At 36.4% G+C, this 20,010-nt stretch overlaps 3 protein-coding genes and 1 long non-coding RNA gene across 4 annotated transcripts; all 4 read left to right on the top strand.

The window, feature by feature from the left end:
• The first annotated feature begins 2,082 nt into the window (after positions 1-2,082).
• Positions 2,083-5,307, top strand: LOC18590499 (HSP20-like chaperones superfamily protein). The gene is made up of 5 exons (XM_007016044.3): positions 2,083-2,233; positions 2,340-2,488; positions 2,598-2,646; positions 2,894-3,036; positions 4,938-5,307. Exons 1-5 carry the CDS (start codon positions 2,185-2,187, stop codon positions 5,022-5,024), a joined length of 477 nt encoding a protein of 158 aa, XP_007016106.1. The 5' UTR covers positions 2,083-2,184; the 3' UTR covers positions 5,025-5,307.
• A 1,493-nt stretch (positions 5,308-6,800) lies between these two features.
• Positions 6,801-10,131, top strand: MIK (pfkB-like carbohydrate kinase family protein). Its single transcript, XM_018128421.2, has 2 exons — positions 6,801-7,895; positions 9,691-10,131. Exons 1-2 carry the CDS (start codon positions 7,035-7,037, stop codon positions 9,976-9,978), a joined length of 1,149 nt encoding a protein of 382 aa, XP_017983910.2. The 5' UTR covers positions 6,801-7,034; the 3' UTR covers positions 9,979-10,131.
• Positions 10,132-11,290: 1,159 nt separating this feature from the next.
• Positions 11,291-16,954, top strand: LOC18590497 (smr (Small MutS Related) domain-containing protein). The gene is made up of 11 exons (XM_007016042.3): positions 11,291-12,130; positions 12,247-12,272; positions 12,800-12,913; positions 13,605-13,690; positions 14,356-14,585; positions 15,328-15,404; positions 15,522-15,578; positions 15,837-15,904; positions 15,997-16,103; positions 16,193-16,263; positions 16,558-16,954. The coding sequence occupies exons 1-11, from the start codon at positions 11,521-11,523 to the stop codon at positions 16,678-16,680; spliced, it is 1,569 nt and encodes a 522-aa protein (XP_007016104.3). The 5' UTR covers positions 11,291-11,520; the 3' UTR covers positions 16,681-16,954.
• A 330-nt stretch (positions 16,955-17,284) lies between these two features.
• Positions 17,285-19,927, top strand: LOC18590496 (uncharacterized). Its single transcript, XR_016028193.1, has 2 exons — positions 17,285-18,138; positions 18,402-19,927. It is a non-coding gene; the product is annotated as an uncharacterized LOC18590496 (long non-coding RNA).
• The last annotated feature ends 83 nt before the right edge of the window (positions 19,928-20,010 follow it).

The raw sequence follows: 20,010 nt of genomic DNA, 5'->3' as shown, positions 1-20,010 counted from the left end.
TACTGCTAAGTAGAGAACATGGGAACACGTAAAACGGCTTGCTTCCTCCCCCAAAATTTCGACGTGGTGTAGCATGGGCGCATGTGGGGAATGATCCGGTACTGCCGTGTGGATGATAGCTAAAGAGGATCGAGCAGCGAGATCCGTACACTCAAAGGGGTCAGAACTTTCCTCGTATTTTCATGGCTTCCTTTGCAAAGAATCAAACGGTTGCCATTTTTACTTCCTTTAGTTTTTTATCAAAAACTAAATGATAAAAAAATGACAAAACTTAAAAAAGCAGGTACTGCCATTTTCGATCGGGTCTGATATTCTTAGAAGCAAGAAAGTATGTTGGACGAAATTTCCTCACTTACTCTTTTCTTTGCTAGCAAGGGAATTAAAGAGTAGATTTTTGTATTTAGATAGCTCAAGTTACTCAACTTTGAGTTTTTTTGCATGCCTAAGATTATCTATTTGTGATATAAATGTTTATCGGCATTTACGATAAAAGACATTTGTATTATAAAGATTTTATGACATCGAATTCATAAAAATAATCGAATCTGAAAATTTTTTTTGATAAAAAATAAAACTTGGCAAGATTTTTTTAAAGACTTGTCTTTGCAATGAGAAAGTGAGAGTTAATTATGTTTTTTTTATTAATTGTTATAAATATAAAGTATTTGTTAAAGTTGGCGCGTTTATGTTATTTTTTTATTTTTTATTTTTAATTGAGGGAAGAGGATTTGAACCTTGTTATTTAGGTAGAAAATCATATACTAGTTAATGAGTTATATACTTGAATACTTATTTTACTTCGGGAAAAAGAAGACAAACATTGGATTCTTATTGCTTTATTCATGGTTTTCTAGTTGTTCTCCTTTTTATTGTAGCTTTCATTGGAAAATGGAAAATTAAGAAATGTATTACTAAAGTTTTGGGTAAAGATAGAATTGAAGGAAATTTCCCTTTAGGTTGTATTGGACATGCGACATTTAAATTGCTATCATGGTTCAACAAGTACTAACTTGGATTACTTTGCCTTGTGTGGTTTGTGCTTCTTTAAGGCAATTTCAATGAGAAGCTAATAAATTATCTAACTTCTTTTTTTTTTTTGGTTTAGATTTAATAAAATCATATAAATAAGAATTGTACAAATGGAGTATGTCCTTTTCTTGAATGAAGAACAATTTGGACTCACTAAAAAAATGCTATTACAAAAGTATTTGCTTTTGCAGGTAGTTTGACTCCAAAATTTATTACTCATGTTGCCATTGTCATCTTTTATGAAAGTGACAACTACCTTGGATGGTAAGAAAATATCCTCTAATAGTTGGACTTCAAATGAATTAGAATCATATCTATCTTTGCTAGGTATTTTTTCTAGGGGTGAATTTTTTTTTTAAATATAAGTATTGATTTCATTAATAAAGTTCACAATAAAAAAACTAGTGCATGTGGCACGCAGAAGGATATCAAACTCTCCACTCACGTACGCCTTACGTATAAGAAATATGAGAACAATTTGTATCGGTTGTGTTTGGGATCAAATTAAATAAGATTTATATTTCCATGGTTCAACACATCCTAATAAGATTCCTAAGCTCACAAATTAAAATTATTCCATCATAATCGACTAAACTATCTTCTATGCAACATTGGACGAGGGTCAAAACATTAGGAGCTAAAAGGGAAGGTTACAGATTAAGTAAATTCTAGAATTGTTTTAACTCCATGCTTTAACCAAATGTTAAGGATTAGAACTAAGCATGAAGATTTATAAAAAAGAAAAAGCAATGGAGGTCATTTGCTAATCAAAGAAGATGAGATTTCAATTTAACAAAGAAAAAGCAACCTAGTTGCTAGTTTAATCACAACTGTTGCCCCCATAAATTAACATTTTGTGTTGGGTCTTGTTATCCAAAACAAACAAACAAACATGTTTGATTACTGCTTTCAATGAGTGAATTTTGTTATTTGGACATATAATAAAAAATAAAAGATCAAAAGTGTAATTTATTTTAAATTTTTACCTTGAAAAGGAATATAGTAAAATAATAAGGACTAGTTGACAAAATTGAAAAATTATGTGAGAAGAAGTTTCAAGAAGAAACCAAAACGAGAGTTAACAAAACCGCGCGAACCAGGACAAGAAAAAGAGCGAATCAGTAACAGAAAAAACCTCCGAACCCTAAATAAAATATGTCGGAGAAATTGGCTCCTGAAGAACGACACAGTTTCGTTCACAACGGTGTTTCTCCATTTCCCTCTGTTTACATTTTTATGTTCTTTTTGTTTTCGTGATTTGGGAAGTCTGAAGTTATTTTTATTTTTTATTGTAATTCCTTTTTTTTTAGGTGAAAAGGTATTTGAATGGGATCAAACCCTAGACGAGGTAAATGTTTACATAAATTTACCGCCGAATGTTCACTCCAAGCAGTTTTACTGTAAGATTCAGTCCAAACATGTCGAAGTTGGGATCAAAGGCAACCCTCCTTATCTCAATGTTAGTCTTTTTAATGTTTTTCTGTTTTAATTTATATATCATTTTGTTGAATTTTGAGGTTATCTTTATTTGGTATATTTCAATAATATTTTGATGTTTTTTTTTTTAGCATGATTTGTTCTGCCCCGTGAAGACGGATTCGTCTTTTTGGACACTAGGTATTTTGTTTTTATTTTTTTCCTTAAATTATTTTTTGGTTCAAGTTAGGGATTAGGGAAGGAAAATTAGATTTAGAACATACCTAATAATGATTTAGTGGAGTATTTAGGTTTAATTGTATTGTGTCAAGCTGAATTTATGTTTCAGAATGATGGATTATTGTTTAAATTCTTTGTTTTTCGACTGTTGAGTGTGAAATTTTAGTTTTTGGAGTTGAGCTAAACTGGGATGTCTTAATATGGCCAGAGGATGATATAATGCACATAACATTGCAAAAGAGGGACAAGGGTCAGACGTGGCCGTCACCTATACTAGGTCAGGGTCAGCTAGACCCCTATGCAACTGATCTCGAGCAGAAGCGCCTCATGCTCCAGAGGTTTCAGGAAGAGGTGAATCATGTGTTTCCATCTTAACTTGCTTTATAAATGTTATGACATGGTTGTTTGATTCAGCTGTAGTGAATGATTCTATTGTTACAATATCAATGTCATTTTGTATGCTATTTTCTTTAAACTTAATGTGCTCACAGTGCTGGTCGCTCTCAAGATCCACCTGTTCCTTTATGATGTTTGTTAAACTTGTTCACACACACCCATGGCTTGAGAAAAGATTTTTTTTTTTTTCCATACCTGTCTCTGTGTGAATTGTCTTTTGTCAAACTATACTTTTTAGGCTTTCTCTCCTGAGTAGGATATTGGCAGATGTTTTTCATTTCAGCAAGCAATATTACTATATGTAGCTTTATATTGTTTCATTTTACTTTACTTTTCATTTATATTTCTTTCATGTGGATTCTGTAGATTTTTTGATGTTGTCAAGCAATTGTATAAGGATTACATGCGTTAGTTCTCTTGATATATAATGTCACTCTGTAATGTGCCTATATTCTTTTTCGTGCCATAGTAACAAGTACTGCTAAGAAATATTTCTGAAGAAACCTTCTTAAGAACTTGATGATGCAATGTGCTTTTTAAAACTTAAATGCTACATTACATAAGCTTGATCCTCATCTTTTTCACGTGGGTGAGGTGCTACTCATCTACATTGCAATTATAGGCTTTTCATAATTTACTTTTATGTAGAAGTGCAAAATGTGAAAGTCCTGTTATGTGCTTTCTAAATTGATGAGAAATGATCTCACCAGAGGCATCTATTCCTTTTACTCCCTCAGGAAGCTGCCTATTGCGAATTTGGTTTGACTCTCTTAGTAGCATTGCACTAACTTTGTGGTTCTTCTGCCGTATCTTATTGCATAGCATGTGAGGGAGGTTAACCACCCAGCCAAAATGAAAATAGGCTCTAGACAGGAAAATCAACAGTGATATAAATGAAGTTTGTAACCACTAATTGGTAAAACATTCAATAATCAGACTGTTGAGTAGGTACTACCTTCCTAGGTAGCTATTGGCTAATCTAGTAGATTGGAACATGATGTAATATCCTATATACGACAAAGCAAGATCACATAAAAAGGGAAGTTGTTTCCAAGAAGCTGGCTCTTGAATTAGAGGAAGACATCATCTATAAATTTTTGTTCAATCTGTTCTACATTAGGTTGGGTTCAGAGTTGGACATATTTGCATGGTTAGTTGACAGTGGTAGAAATGCTAGCTTTATGCATGTGTTATGGAAAGTCCTGACACCTATTTTAGAGTGTGCATTGGTCTTTTCATCACTTGTATGTAAATGATACATTTTAGGAGAAACTTTTTTCTTATAATTGTCATTTTAGCTGTTCATTTGTTTCCACCAATGTTTTAAAAACCGGACCATAGGTGAACTGATCCCCGTTTAATCAGTCCAACTGGCTGGTCCAACTAAAAGTGGGGTGTTGTAGTTTAAAATATGATTTTGGTATTTAATAAGTATTAGATACAGGAAATACTTAACAAAAAATACACTTGGCTCAAGGGTATGGTCATTAATGGTCCAAGTCTCACCATTTGCAAAGAAGTTTTTAGTTTAAATGATGAAATAAATGCTTAAAACCGGTTCAACCAGATGATTGACTGGTCTGATGTACTCTTGGTTCAAATGATCTTATTGGACTGGATAGGCTACCAGTTCCTGTTGAACTGGTCTGGTCTGGTTTTTTCATCACTAGTTTCCGCTTTAGTTGTCTATCCAAATGCTATTTGACAGTTATGAAATACTTGATTCTTATGTAGTTCATTGCTATCTGAGTCAAATTGTCAAATGTTTGACTTGATAATTAGTTAAAACCTTATTTTAACTAGTTGTGTAGTGGTAACTTGCACATTACACTAACAGTGTTATTTTCATACTGCAGAATCCAGGCTTCGACTTCTCTCAAGCTCAGTTTACAGGGAGCTGTCCTGATCCAAGGACTTTTATGGGTGGTATTCGTTCTGATTGACAGTCTTCATGTGAAGGGTTGATGATTTACATTGCCCTGTATTAAATCCTGACCTTCACTTAGTAAATAGCTATCTAATGTGCTTTCTCCCCTTGGTCCTAAGGCATGACTTAACTTATTAACTCACCCATCAATTTGTGACGAGAGTATTGCTATTATGTGGTTTGTGATCAGTATGTTCAAATGTACCATAAGAAATTGGGTTTATTTTTGTAGTTTCATAAAACTCAACCTCGGCTCAAGTTCGAGTTCAGCTTTATAATGAAGGAGACAAATTCAAGTATTCAGAGAGTTGAATTCATGTAACTTGACTCATTTACACCCTTTGGTCCAACCATTTGACATTTCGCTCTCAAAGATGCCCACACACCGTCTTTGCTGACATTGAATCAGACAATGACTTAAGGTGACTTGGGGTTTATCTTAAATTTTCATGGTTGTGGAGTTGATTTGTTATTTGCTGAAAAGCTGCCTGCGTTGAGTTTTGGATGGATTAGCCTTAACAACGTTGTGTGTTTGTAGTCAAGTTTAGTTTTTGCACGGAAGGAAAAAGATTAAAGCAAAGGCAGAAAAAGGAAAAAGGGGTCCATCAAAAGGAGCATCATATTCGAAATGCCAAGCGTTCTCACACGTAGAATATAAAAGGAGTCTCGAGATGTCGATGAAGCAGAATCATATTCCTTCATATGTTTCTTTTTTTCATGATGCTCCTGCCTTTAAATCGTGACCGAGTTTCCCGTAGGACTGAACGAACGATGGTCCTTAGCTCCTTTCTTTTGGAATATGCTTTGATTAATTTCAACGCTGGCATCTAAAGCTAGCAATGTACTTCACTGATTTTAAAAAAAAAAAAAGAAAGTTTATATTTGATAACATTTTATTCATTTATAGTATATAAAATTTATGTATATTACATCAAATACAAACTTGAAGATAAAAAGGGAGATTTGAATTAAAGATTCTGTAATTAACAAATTAAGTTATGTATTTAATTGTATTAATTAAAGATATTCCTTGGTTAACTCCATTGAAGATCATCATTGGGTAAATGTGATCCAAACGTCTATTTGTCGCTAATTGTGACTACAACCAAAAACTTCGCGCTATAAATGTATCTTAGTATCGGACTTTAGGATATATGATTGATTCCATTACTTTGTGATCCCTAGTAGTCTTTGTCTTGGTCACGAATTACCAGAGCTGCGATTCCTTCCATCAATAAATGCCATTTCTTTTATTTTTAAAGAATGTAGGGGAGGAAATTATTATATAAATATTTTTTAGATATACTTTTGTAAAAAAATTTTAAATTATTAAATAAAATTTAAAAAAATATTATTTTTCTATTATTTCAATATGAATCAAATAAGTCATCGTCACATTTTAACACGTTAATATCATACGTAACATAAAATAACAATTGATATTTTGAGTAATAATAATTGATCACGTATTAAAATTTTATTTAACAAATTATGATGTAATATATAATTAAAACAATTTCCTCCTAAGAATAAGATTTTGGGCTAATCAAAATGAAATGGTAATAAAAATGTATGCGAGTTTAAATCGATTTATTTGCGATGAAAATAACATAAAAAAAATGAAATTACATATTTCTTTATGGTTAAAGATGTAGAGAATCAGTCCTTTTCTTAGGTTCGCAATTCAAAGCAAAAACAACGACCCTGGATCGCCTCCAAAGTAAAACAAAAACAATATGAAAAATATGCATTTTTGCATTGTTTTTGGCCTTGGCTACCTATTAACCCCCCCAACCCACCTTCCCCCCACACGATGACACAATCTCTCTTTGGCGCGCGTCCTGCCCATCTTGACACCTAGATTTTTGGCTACATTTCACAGCCTCCAATTCTTCCTCTAGATATCTCTCTTTCCTTCTCCATTCAATGGAGTCTCTCAATTCTTAAAGCTTCCCCATTTCTTTTCCCTCCATGACCCCAATACACAGCAAGAAAACCTTCCTTTTTTTCTTTCAACTCCTCCACCATGGTAACCACCAACCCACAAAATCAAAACAACCCAGTTCAAAGCGTTCTCATTGTTGGTAACTACTGCCACGATGTCCTCCTCCAAAGAGGCTCCGTCGTTGCCGAAACCCTCGGCGGAGCCGCCTCTTTCATTTCCAACGTCCTCAACGGCCTCTCCGTTTCTTTCCAGTTAACCTCAAAAGTTGGACTCGATTTCAAATACCCAGTTAGTTACGATCCCATCGTGGTCCCCACTTCCAAAACCACAGTTTTCCACGCCTATTTCGATCTGGGTTTTAGCGAGAATGCCCATCAGGATAGGGTCTTGAAACGGGTCGAAGCATGCGACCCGATTAACCCATCGGATCTACCCGATAAAAGGTTCGATTTTGGAATGGCGGTTGGGGTTGGCGGGGAGATATTACCGGAAACGCTGGCGAAAATGGTTGAAATCTGCGATGCCGTTTTTGTTGACATCCAAGCTTTAATCCGCGCTTTTGAAAAAAATGGGACTGTAAGACTGGTGGGGTTAAAAGAGAGTGGCTTTTACCATTTGTTACCGCGGGTAAAGTTTTTAAAGGCGTCGGAGGAGGAGGCTCTGTTTATGGATGTGGAGGAAGTGAGGAAATGGTGTTGTGTGGTGGTAACGCATGGGAAAGATGGATGTGAGGTTTTCTGGAAAGATGGGGAAATGAAAATCGGGCCTTTTGTGGCTAACCAGGTTGATCCCACGGGTGCTGGAGATAGTTTTTTGGGTGGGTTTATTGGTGGTTTGGTTCATGGGTTGGTTGTTCCTGATGCTGCTTTGCTGGGGAACTTATTTGGTTCACTTACCGTTGCTCAGATTGGTCTCCCTAAGTTCGACTTGAGATTGTTACAGGTTTGTTCTTGCTTTTTTGTTTTTGGGAAATGTTAGTACTAATTTTATGGTCATAATATTGTTTGACCTGACATTAATGTACTGTTTCATTGATGTTCTTTTGGAATTTTGTTGGATAACGTTGGGAAAATGGCCTTTTTATTAGAAAAAATGTGAATTTGGGAGGCTTAAATTGAGATGAGTTTGAGTGAACAACTGAGGGAATTCAGTTTGTTAATGATATCATTTTTTATACTATTGGAATTAGACAGTGAGAATTTGAGCGACTTCATTTGGGATGAATGCGATATTGCTTATTTTTAAGTAAATGAAACATTTTGAGATGTGCATTGACTGTAAAAACCATGTGTGTAGCACGTGCTTAGCAGTATCTTCAAGGGAGTGAATATAGTGGGTCTCTCTGGAGTAGGCCAGGGGTTAAATGTTTAGAGTGCCTGTTTAAGCTAGACTCAAGTTGGATGTTAGTTGGAAAGGCAGACCATATAATGCAGTGACTCTGCTACTCTTTTATCAAAGATTTGTACTTGGAAGGGAATTACATGTTTCTTGTCTTGGTTATAGTGTTGATAGCTGATTTTTGTCTATCTTATTTGCAGTTCAGTCTTCATACTTATTATGAGAGTATTATTTTTAGTAAGCTTCGTTTTATGGATGAATGCATGACATGAGTTGTACATCATTGTTCTGTATACTCTTTGTTTTGGTGGTGTTGTATAATAAAAGTGGGATTTGTAAGTTTTAAGTTCTTCCTTGAGGAACTGGATACAGGAACTATTTGAAAACAATCATTGTTAGGAAATTCTAGTTCTTTCCTTCTTTCTTTGTGGATGGATGATAACAGAACTAGATTTTTTGTGTTTCTTTCTCCCCATTGCTTTCTGTGCAGTGAGGGTTAAAATGAGGTGATGGTTTGTTGATTTAAAGATTTTATGAATTGATATTGGTTTCCAAAATGTTATATGTAAAGTTGTGACTTACTTTGGTTAGTTGTATGATTCATGAAGGGTCAAATTACTTTTCTGTCTACCACATTCTCTTGCATAAAGATGTTAGATTGTTGTTATTATCAAGTACCAGACTCAATTAACGAATTGACATTCATGTCAAGACATTACTCTTGACCAACATGATGCTCCTTCTAGAGAATCTCCATCTTAAAACAAATCGCTTCTACTTTATTTTTTGTAATTCTTTTATTACTTTTTGGGAAATTTTCATGTGTTATTCATAAGCAGTTGGCTTCCTGAGTATAGAGACATATGTCTTTTTATCTGGATCCTTTGATTATTATGTACTTAGTTTGTTAATTCAAAGAATATTCTCCTCATACTTGGAAGATCTCATGGAATTCTACCTAATAGGATTTCATTTGGGTTCCATGAGACAGTTTCTCTAGGTGGTACTTTTACATAGAGAAGTGAGTGGGTTCTGTTGGATATTCTTTGTTTGACTGACATAAAAACTGAAAGGCTGGTGGGAAGAGTGAATGCTTAACACTTAAGATTCCATAAGCCTCTTATTATTATTATTATTTTTTTTATAATTGGGGGAGGGGGGATTTGAACCTTGCTCTTTAGGCAAGGGGATTATGTACTAACTAATGAGTCAAATGCTCAGGTGCCCATAAGCCTCTTATTTGAAAGAGAAGGAAACGTAAGGGAAAGTTTTTCATCATGTCATCTCAAGTGCTTATTTTAACAAGATCTTTATAATTATTTCATCATGACCTGGGAATGCTTCTTTCATAAGTGGTTTTTTAGTTATTAAATTTCTATTTTTATTTTTCACATTACAGAGAGTCAAGGATGAGGTGCAAAGACGGAAGCTACACAGCACCTGCTCCTTTGAAACAAGAGATGATAAGTTGAGTTTCAGCAAGCCACCAGGGCATGAAGAGTTCCACGCTTCCCTTGCTTCAACTAAATTAGTTTCCACATGCTCCATTCAAGAATGCCAACGAGATCAGCCAAGATCACCCAGGACAGTAGAGCAGGTTATCTGCCCTCAGTGTAACGGGCAGCCAAAGATGTTAGTAAATTCTGTTTTTGACGAACCAATTCAAACAGTGCAGGGTAGACCATGAGTATATGGTTGGAGCATTTTTCCTTTGTCTGCTCAAATAATGTGACTAGTGAAGAAATCTCTTGGAGCCTTGTTAGCCATGCGATGAAAGTCTGGAAATCAATGGCAAATTAAATTAGTAAATTACTAGCAATAAAGCTTGCATTGCATGTCATATTTATATGCTTTTTTTAAAAAAAATTTTCAAATAGTGGTATAGTTTTTTCTTGTATGCTGGCCTTGCAATTGTGGAGTCCTTCCTTTCTAAGCATAAGTGGTACCATGGAAGGAAAGGGGGAGAAGTGGTTATCAGCCAATTTCTTTATGATTAAAGGAGGCTATTTTTGAATCAACAATTTGTTTGGTTCACCAGAAAAGGAATCATGAAGAGATTGTATGCTTCTTTAACTGCAATTCCCTTTATGAATCTGGTGGTTTTCTCACTGTGGGCTTAATTTTCTGTTTGAAGGAGATTTGCTTAAGCCTTAAGAGATCCATCACCATTTCCCAAACATATGGATTGGTGATTGGTCCAATCTTGATGGTTCCCTTTGTGGCCATTTGTTGTCTTTTTGGACACAAACCCTTGAACCAATTCAGACCACTGTACTCTTTGTGGAGGTGTGCAACTTTACAAATCAACATCAAGTGTGTGAATAAGCAATAGCAATTAAGGATGTTGATTCAATTGCCATTGGCTCTTAGTCAACCCAGAAAAAAAGATGACTTTCACGAAGTGCTTCTTTTCACCTGATTGGTTGAATGATGGAACAAAGATGGTGGTAGTCATAGCAGTGTCTGAGTCTCATTAGCGTTTCCAATGGCATCACCATTGCTGACCAACCCTCTGCTTCTTGAGGGGCCAAGCCAAGTCGTGATTGGATCATGGAACATTGATTCCTCAAACTTTGATTTACTATTGTTGTGGAATTAATTGCCCCCCCACCCCCCAATTTTCCTTGCAACTAGCTTCCGAACTTGGTGAATTAACCGAACCCGCCGCTCTATTTAATGACCTGATTTATTGAAGGTATTTATCTAAGGATAGGTACATTCCATAATCCTCTGTTTTGAACAACAGAAAGAAACAAAAAAAAAAAAAAGAAAAAAAAAAGAGAGTTTAGATAATCAAAATTTAACTTCCTAATTTTACGGAGGTTATTCCTAATCGAAGCGTGCCACGCTGGATACTACATAATTAATCAACCAATCACATTTAAGTATCAAAAGGTGACTTTTAATCCTAACAAGAAAAGGCAACCAACTGGTAAAATCTGATTCCTCCTATAAAAGCGCGTGGGGTCAGAGAATCCAAAATCTTTGTATACCCCACCCCCACCCCGCGAAGAATCTCAATGATTCCATCCCCACCAAAAGGAAGACAAATAAAAAAATCTCCCTCCCCAGCGTTCAACAACACCTTGCAAATTTCACCGGTTGTTTATTTTCAGTAAACCTCTCTTCAGCCCCTGAACCCAGCTTTTCTTTTCAAGTTCACCCCCTTTTCTGCCTTCCTCCGTACTCCTCTTCTTTCGTAATTAGGGTTTCGGGATTTTAAACGAGAATGAAGCACGCAGCGACGAAGAAGAAGAAGAAGAAGCGGCCACGTGCGACGAAACTGCCGGCGGTCAACGATTCGTCACGTGAGACCCAACGTCAGCAGGATCAGCAGCTAAAAGTGGAAGACAAGGAAGAACAAGAAAAGCTTCTCTGCTCGTTAATGGAAGCCTTTGGTTCGATCTCTCTAGAAGAAGCCACTACAGCTTACAACCAAGCAAACGGGGATTTGGATAAAGCGGCGGTGATTCCGTCCAATTTGACCGATGAAGATAACAACAGTGAAGATCCGGAACCGTCCACGAGCTCGATCTGGAGCGGATCATCGTCGTCGGGTTCATCCGGGTCAGGTTTTGCTGAAACGGGTTGCATGCAAAATATGAATGGTGGTAGGGGACGCTGCAGAGTGGGAAAGCAGCAGAAACGAGTGGTGGCAGCAACGGGGATGGTTTCGACGGTTCTCGGGAAAGAATACGTTAGGGCAAGCCCGCGGCGAGGCTCGGCGCCAACGGCGGCGGGGAGATCGGTGTTGGTGAAGGAAGAGGCGGAGCAATTCTTATGCTCAATGCTTGGGGACGAGTGTGAACTTAGCATGGGTGTTGTTAGAGATGTTTTATGTGAGATTTTTTTATTTCTTTTTTGTTTTTGTCATTTTGTTAGAATAAAGAAGTTCTGGGACTAATTACTTTTAATCTTTTGCATGTTGAATGACCAAAAACTTTTGTCTTCGCAGGTCAGTGTGGATACAATTTGGAAAAGGTACTGTGAGTCCTAAAATCTGACCTCTTTGATGATGTTGATGTTAAAAGACTTCTTAAACTGTAAAGCAGTTTGATGTCATTGAGGAAATAAGGGGAAAAAACATAAAATTTGCTTGTGCAATGCTCCCTTTAGCGTATATCTGGTACTTTATAGATGGTTGCTTTTGCTAGTGTTATTAATTTTGTTAAATGTTGATAAAAAAATAATTTCTATCCATACAGCTTTGCATTAAGGGATCAGGATTCTATGCGGTTAAATTGATTATCACCTTTGGAGAAAGGCAAATTTGGAAATTGGATTGCTTGATTTAAATAGGGGTTGGACTGTGTTGACTTTAGATCTTTAATAATCTTTCTCTGGATGATGAGTTCATAAGTTCAACCTTGCTTAACAAAATGGAAACGAGTTTAAGGGTTAAGCTATTGAAATATGGATTTACTACTTTAGTTTGAGGGTGTGCATACTTTTCCTATGTTATATTTTTGAAGAATGTCATTAAAATTCAGTGTATTCTTTCTTTCCAGGCTTTGGATGCATTACTTGATTTGTCTGCTTCCTCCTATGAACAATCCAAGAATTGTAAGGACAATGTGAACAATAGACAAGATACAGGATTCCTCACTGACTGTGCGGACAGTGTAAGTAATATGGATTTTGTTACTTAAATGTTCCAAATTTCCTGGGTCAGTTCCCTCATTCTGTTTTAAATATAATTTATTTTTAGTTAACGCTTTGTTGTTGGAATAATTTAGGCATTAAATTGGTAATATTTTTTCTCTGTCCCACTAGAGCAGTTCTAGGTTTTGATGGAATTAAGGTGTTATGGTTGAGAGGATCTGGTTTCAGTGCTATTAGAATGCTTACCCTCTTCTTAAGAGGGACAGTGGAGACATAGAAAGAAACTACTCTCAGTTTTTAGTTTGGTTAAAATTGTCCTTTAGTGTTCTATCTGGTGGTTGTTTCTTATACTAAGCTTGAGGTTTTGACTTTCAGAGGAGAGATCAGTGGGGGCTTTGAAGTCAAGGTCCATCTTTGTATTGCAAACGAAATTTAACTGAAGGGAACATTTATTTTGTATGTATATAAATTTATTTAGTCAGCAATGGAGTGAAAACTGAGAAAATGCTCCCATTTTTCTGGAAACAGACAGCGCTAGAACATGCATGAGGTTATAGTTTTGTATCATTTTTTGTTTTTAAAGTTCTTTATATTTTATAGTACTTCTTCTGTTGCCCAACTGATTTCAAATCTCTCTCTCTCTCTCTCTCTCTCAAGCTTTTCACATTGCAACCTATTCCATATGGAGTGATAAATAAAACTTTTTAACAGGTAACAGATAGGGCATCTGATTGCATGTCTAATTCATCAGAAAGTGAACTTCAGGATAGTATATGGTCAGTGGGCTATGGTTGCAGGTAATTCATTCTGTCTGTCATTGTCCTTGATTGTTTTACTTGGTTATTCTTTTAAGTGATGTTTTGGAGTCTTTTTCTTACATTTAAGTTATGCTGTAATAGCATAAGAGACTTAAACATTGTAGATGACCAAATGGTGTCAAGACATATCATGCATAAATCTTGAAGAATAAGATCATTTACATTTGATATAATTCTTGTGGGAGAGGGATCAATTAATTGCCTGTTAGACTTAGAAGAAACTACAGAGAGAACAAAGCAACAATTTTTTTCAATCACTGGATTAAAAGAAGCTCTTTAGTCCTTTACCAGTATGGTGTAAAAGTAGTATTTGCCACCTCTGGTGGATTTTTTACTTGCATTGCATGTAAACTATATGGTCGACGCTGACAATACAGTCATAGAGAATTACTTTTGGTTGATATAACAATGCTCATCTACAACATGCATGATGCACTTTCATGTTTGAATATTAGATCTCTCATGTTAGTGCTGAAGTCTTTGTATTATTCAGAATTCTTGATTTAGACAACTTGTATGTTGCCTTGGCTGTAGCAATATTGTAGTAAGGTTTTGTATTGCCTTTAAATTTAATTGCTCCTGCTTTAAGGATCTTAAGCATCGAAAACCAGGTCTTGAAGTTGTAGCCCTCTTTTCAATTTTAGGAATTACTCAAAGGTTCTTGCTGGTTCTGAAGCTCTACCAACTTGCCCAAGGAGTAATGTGTCAGATCTCCCTCATGAGGTGTTGGCTTCTTTATTTAACATCCCCAAAAGCTCCGAACAGGAACCAAGCACTATGAATTGGAGGAATGTAGTAAAGAAGATGCAGTCATTGGGACCAGGGATTGATGTTAGTCCATCTAGTGTTGCAGAGCCTCAGCAGGAAATCTATGGTATTCTCATGTTAATTTTCTCGTGCATTTTTTGCTATTATATGTATGAGTTTGTTACTGAACATGACCTTTACTCTTGAAGTGGGATTATTAATATCAATATGAATAGTCGTACTTTGAAGTTGTCCTACCACTACATTGTAATTGAGGATCTCTATTAGAAGTGCAATTGACAAAGACCTAAAATATTAACTACCTTTCCATGAGTACTCACATGTATGTTGGGCACTGCATATGTATTGACACATTTATTCTTGTCTTTGTCCTGACTCCTAAGATTTAGACACGATAGTAGTAAGTATGAGTTAAAATCCTTATTTAATGGGCCATAATTTGAATGTTCTCAAACCTACTTGAATAATTAGTTTGCTTGCAGCTATCTGTGCATGTATATCAACAACCACGCAACCACCCCCCCCCCCCCCCCCTTTCCTCCTATACTGAGAAACAAAAACATAAAATCTGCAGAAACAGTGATTAAGTCACTCTAGTTTCTTTTGTTAAAGCACGTTTTATTTAGAAAAAAGAAGTGAAAGGAAAAGGTAAGTTTTGAGGAGGTTCTTCATCCAATGTTGTTTTTTTTAGGGTTGATATCATTTTTCCATTGTTTCCTTTTTCAGTTAGCATTTTCAACCATTTTCAAGAATATCTGTCATAAACTCATTTGTCGAACCTATAGATATGTTTATGTACTATTTGGCAATGCCTTTTTCCTTACAACGCAATTTTCCTGGAATTGTAGCTAAGGGAGATGAATATAACAAATTTAGAAAGACTGCCGAAGAGCACTGGGATTCAATGAGATCCTACTATCAGAAGGTAAGATGTTTATAGCATTATTTTATATCTTTGATAAAGTTGCAATATATAGGTCGAGGTTTAAACTTGATTTGACTATGGTAACTACTTGACAATAGAAGTAACATTCTTCCACAGGCTGCTACAGCATATTCGAAGGGGGAATGGGAGTATGCAGCTTACCTTTCTGATCAGGTGTGTGTTCTACTTAGGGGAAGAACAGTGCAAATGACAACATGTTACATATAGGTTCTAGTTGTGATGTCATTTTATTGGTGAATTTGAGAAAGGAAAAACGTGCATTGAAGCAACAATGAGAACCGGGGAGCATATCCCCACAATGTTTATTTTGTCTTCTTTTCTGCTTGACGCCAATATGATGTCTTATTTCAAATTTGTGGCTGGGGGTTGCTTTAGAGTAAAATGCTGACATGATACCTTGCATCTGAGTAGGGGAAGAAACAGACTAAATTGGCCAGGGAAGCAGATGAAAGGGCAAGCCAGGATATATTTAAAGCTAGGTTAGTCCTCATATAACTGAACAAGAAGTATTCTCTGTTTGCCTCTACCTTTTTTGTGGTCAAATGAACTAATCAATCAGCTGTCTTTGCAGGAACAAAGGATTTGAAAATGTGATAACAATTGATTTGCATGGGCAACATGTCAATCAAGCAATGAGACTTTTGAAACTGCACCTTCTATTTGGAACCCATGTGCCCTGTAAGCATTTGTGGAACCTCATTGTGTATGTGAGCTTGTGTGTTTCTGTTGCAGTTCTATACTAAATTACTTTCCTTCATGTGCTCCAGCGGTTCAAACTCTGAGGGTTATCACTGGATGTGGAACGCATGGCATGGGGAAGTCAAAACTGAAACAGTCGGTAAGGGTTTTAATCATTCCAAATCCAACTATTTCTCCTCTCTGGTGTGGCTTAGACTCTTTTATGGTGGTTGCATTGTGGCCTTATGGTTAACTTTGTTGATTAATCTGGAAAATATCAATGTGGATGTTTTGGTAGATTATATGTGGTTCAAATGTTTTGGACTGATTTATCTCAGACTTTGATTCATTTTCTCCATTGCAAGCCCTTTACCTGTTTTGCTTTTTCTTTGAAGGATAGTCTAGTTTATATTGACATTGTCTAGTAGTTTATATTGGCAATTGGTGCATGCAGGTCATTAAGCTTCTGGAAGAGGAAGGTATTCAGTGGCGAGAAGAGAACCGCGGAACTGTACTAGTCAAGCTTGATGGATACAGGGAGTTTAGCTTTTTAGATTCTGTTAGTGACACCGAGTAAAGTAATTAATGTAATATCAACCACAGGTTTTCCTCATCATCCTCTGTTAGTGTAAGAATGACTAGGATGTAATATAACAGGTTAATGTAGTGTTTTTAACAACAGGTATCAGATGTTCATATGTGTATGTAGAAGTTCTGTAGGCCGGTGAAAGCTTCTTTAAGATGAAGCTTCCCTGTTCCTATATGTTGATTTTAGCTAAATCATGTACCCGACTCAGTTCTTAGTAATGACAAAGACACATGAAAGACTACATTTCTAAGTTACAAACAAAGACTATGTTGATGAGGCATCTTCTGTTCTTGGTGCAAGCTAGCAATTTTCTTTATTTATTTATTTATTTTGAAAGAACGAGGGAAAATTGAAATCATAGCCTTATGATTTTTCCCCCAATAAAATGCTAATAAAATGTACACATTGCTCAATAAATCATGTGAACCCGAGGTCATAGGAAAGGCTTATTCAGACAATGATACCCTTTAACCGGCGGTCGTTTTACTGGCATTCCACGCGCGTTCAGGTGAAAGTGAAGGTCACGCACAGCTGGATATAAGCACCTTTTTCTCTTTGTTGGCAGATATTTATTTTTTAAATGTTTCTTTTTCAAGTGATCATCCAATCCCAGCTATACAAACAGATTGCAAAATATCTAGGGAAATAAAATGAATGTAGGACACATCGCAAGCTTATTTATCCTCCCCTTGTCTGTCACAACCCCCTCAATCACAAACCAATCACGTTTCTTCAGAAAGCAAGCAAGCACAACTCCGCCAATAATAACTTGACCGTCAGTCATTCCCATCACAGCCGAAGTACAGACACACAAACCGCCATTTCCGACTGGTAGCTCCATCACCGCTCCGGTTTCTCTCTCTTACCACAAGATATATAAAAAAACTCTCCGATTTTTATTTTCCTGCTGAAAAACCCTAGAGAAAGCAAAAGAAAACTCTGAAAAACAACTAAAAAATTATTAAACAAAAACGACGGTTTGAAACACTTCATTTCTGGTGGAGGCTAGCATGGCCGACACCACCAGGAGCAACAACAAGCGTTTCAACCGCGGAGCCGAGAAGGCGAACGGAGTGGATGACGGAGATGGAGATGATACGGACGGTGAGGAGTGTGACGTGGAAGTCTGGAATAATCTGAGCAAGAGCTTTAAGCAGGCACAAGCCGTACTGGATCAGAATCGGGAACTCATCAAGAAAGTTAACGAGAATCACCAGTCGAAGATTCCCGATAATCTCGTTTAGAACGTCGGATTGATACAGGAGATCAACGGGAATATCTCCAAGGTTGTAGAGATTTACTGCGATTTGTCGTTCAAGTTCTCGGATGTTGTTCGTCAACGGAGCAGGACCAGGAACGGGAAGGTGGACAGCAGGCGCTCTTGAACTGAATAGAATGATTTTCGATTCATTTTCGAAAAACCTTCAGCTTCGTCTTTTGATTAAGGTTTGGTCTTTTATCGTGGTGGTGTCAATTGGGATCAATAAAAAGTTTTGCCGTTTTGTTTGTGTCATTATGTCGTTTGTTTTGTTCAATAACAAGTCAGTTTCAGGTGTGGTTCAGGTTTTACGAGTCAAGGGATGTGTGTTTAGTTTAAGTCATCTCTTAAGTCTGAACTGAACTGTGATTGGACCGTATTTTGAAAGTTAATCTTAAGCTGATGGTGGTTGTGCTTATATTGTGTTCTTTTGTGTTTTTCTATGTTATAGCTGCGGAACTTCCTTGTCTGCGTTAATCTACCCCGCAGACGAATATGAGGTATTTTTCATCTGTTTGCATTTATTTTATGATTTTTTTTTGTTTTGCAAATTTCACCAACTGGTTGGTGGACGGAGGATCTTTAGGGATGTGGCAGCAAAGCTCATTTATATGTTCTTAAGATAAATTTTCCTCGCATTTTGTTTTCTTAGTTACTATCTATTGTTCTTTGATTATCTGAGTGAAAATTTCTCATTCTCTGGAGATGGGCGGTATTGAATGTTTGGTGCATGCAATTGCTCGTGGGGTAGAAGATAGGGGGTGATGGTAGTGGTCAAGGTGGGCATCCATGGTTGTAATGGACTAGTTTGGTGGTTCTGCTTATGGATGCAGGGGAATTATGGTGGATTCTGATTAGGTCACAAGGACTATATTACTTTGCAAGTTTTTGTGGAAGATTTGTTTTTGGTAGGTATGAGGAAGATAATACGGTGCATGTGGAAGTTGATGGTGGTGACGAACTGAGTTCATAAGATCATTTTAGGAAGATAAAATTGCCCTTGTGGAAGTTTTAGCTATAGGGTGGTGGCTGCTGAAGTCATAGTATAATTCTGGTCAGGGGCTATGGATTAAGGTGGTTGTGGTGGCTGTGAAGCAAAGTGAGGCATTTTCATTTTCTGCAAGTGTTCAGAAACCAGGGAGGAGAAGGCAGATTTTTGTTGAATAATACACTGATATTAACTTCAGCCGCGCTCTTCTTACCATGTCTAGTCCTACTACATGCTACACTCAACAACTTATTCAATTATCCAATTTTATGATGCTGGAACATGTTATTTTCTCTTCAACTTTTGCCGTTTTAGGAAGTCATTATCGGATCCCAGTAAGATGATGACCCAATCCTCTCTGAAAGAATAAGAGTATACCAGTTATTTGTTATTACTTGAATACATATGATCGCTATTCTGGTCTCATCTTAATTTGTGTTTGTTTTGATAGCAAAATCAGATTATAATGGAACTTATGACAGAGTATCATGATCACGAATTCAGTTTACAGCACCACCCTCAGCTCATGGTGATGTTTAGGCTTTAATATTGCCACTGCATGCATTTCTTTGATCAAGTAATCTATTTTTATTCCTTTCGTTTCTCTGTTTTTTTTTTTTTTTTTCATATTTCTCCTTGACTTACGTAGGATCTTAACTCATGCCGCCAAGCTCCTAACCATTCTTGAAGTTCATCTACAGAAGCAGGTGGTCAGTTCTATAAACCTGGTGTCTGGTGACAAATGTAGCTTATTGTGTGTCTATTTATTAGCAATTTGTCATCTTATACCATTGATACAGTCAGATGAGCTATTTCCATAGTCCTTGCCCTCTCGAACAACAGACCTGATGCAAGGGGAATAGAAGGGGAAAGGTGAGGGTAGCTTTTGATAAGTCGGGGACGTTTTAGTGACACCCTGTTGTTATATCGGGCATTCCCAATGAGCTAGAGATGCATATTCAAGAAAAATACGCATAAATCTCTTTCAACCCGGCTTACTTCAGTAATTTATTTTTATTATATTATTATTTAGTGTGCTTTTCATGTAAATTTTATAATTTTTTTAAATTTA

Source organism: Theobroma cacao, chromosome 9 (genome assembly GCF_053813885.1).
Source record: "Theobroma cacao isolate CCN51 chromosome 9, ASM5381388v1, whole genome shotgun sequence".
NCBI lineage: Eukaryota > Viridiplantae > Streptophyta > Magnoliopsida > Malvales > Malvaceae > Theobroma > Theobroma cacao.
Note: the sequence above shows the minus strand (reverse complement) of the source record. Positions and strands in the feature narration are given on the sequence as shown.

Coding starts and splice junctions, on each gene's coding strand:
- LOC18590499 (XM_007016044.3), top strand. CDS start 2,185: ATGTCGGAGAAATTGGCTCCTGAAGAACGACACAGTTTCGTTCACAAC. Junction 2,489..2,597: donor GCAACCCTCCTTATCTCAAT/GTTAGTCTTTTT, acceptor TTTTTTTTTTAG/CATGATTTGTTCTGCCCCGT. Junction 3,037..4,937: donor TCCAGAGGTTTCAGGAAGAG/GTGAATCATGTG, acceptor TTCATACTGCAG/AATCCAGGCTTCGACTTCTC.
- MIK (XM_018128421.2), top strand. CDS start 7,035: ATGGTAACCACCAACCCACAAAATCAAAACAACCCAGTTCAAAGCGTT. Junction 7,896..9,690: donor TCGACTTGAGATTGTTACAG/GTTTGTTCTTGC, acceptor TTCACATTACAG/AGAGTCAAGGATGAGGTGCA.
- LOC18590497 (XM_007016042.3), top strand. CDS start 11,521: ATGAAGCACGCAGCGACGAAGAAGAAGAAGAAGAAGCGGCCACGTGCG. Junction 13,691..14,355: donor TCAGTGGGCTATGGTTGCAG/GTAATTCATTCT, acceptor TTTCAATTTTAG/GAATTACTCAAAGGTTCTTG. Junction 15,579..15,836: donor CAGCTTACCTTTCTGATCAG/GTGTGTGTTCTA, acceptor GCATCTGAGTAG/GGGAAGAAACAGACTAAATT.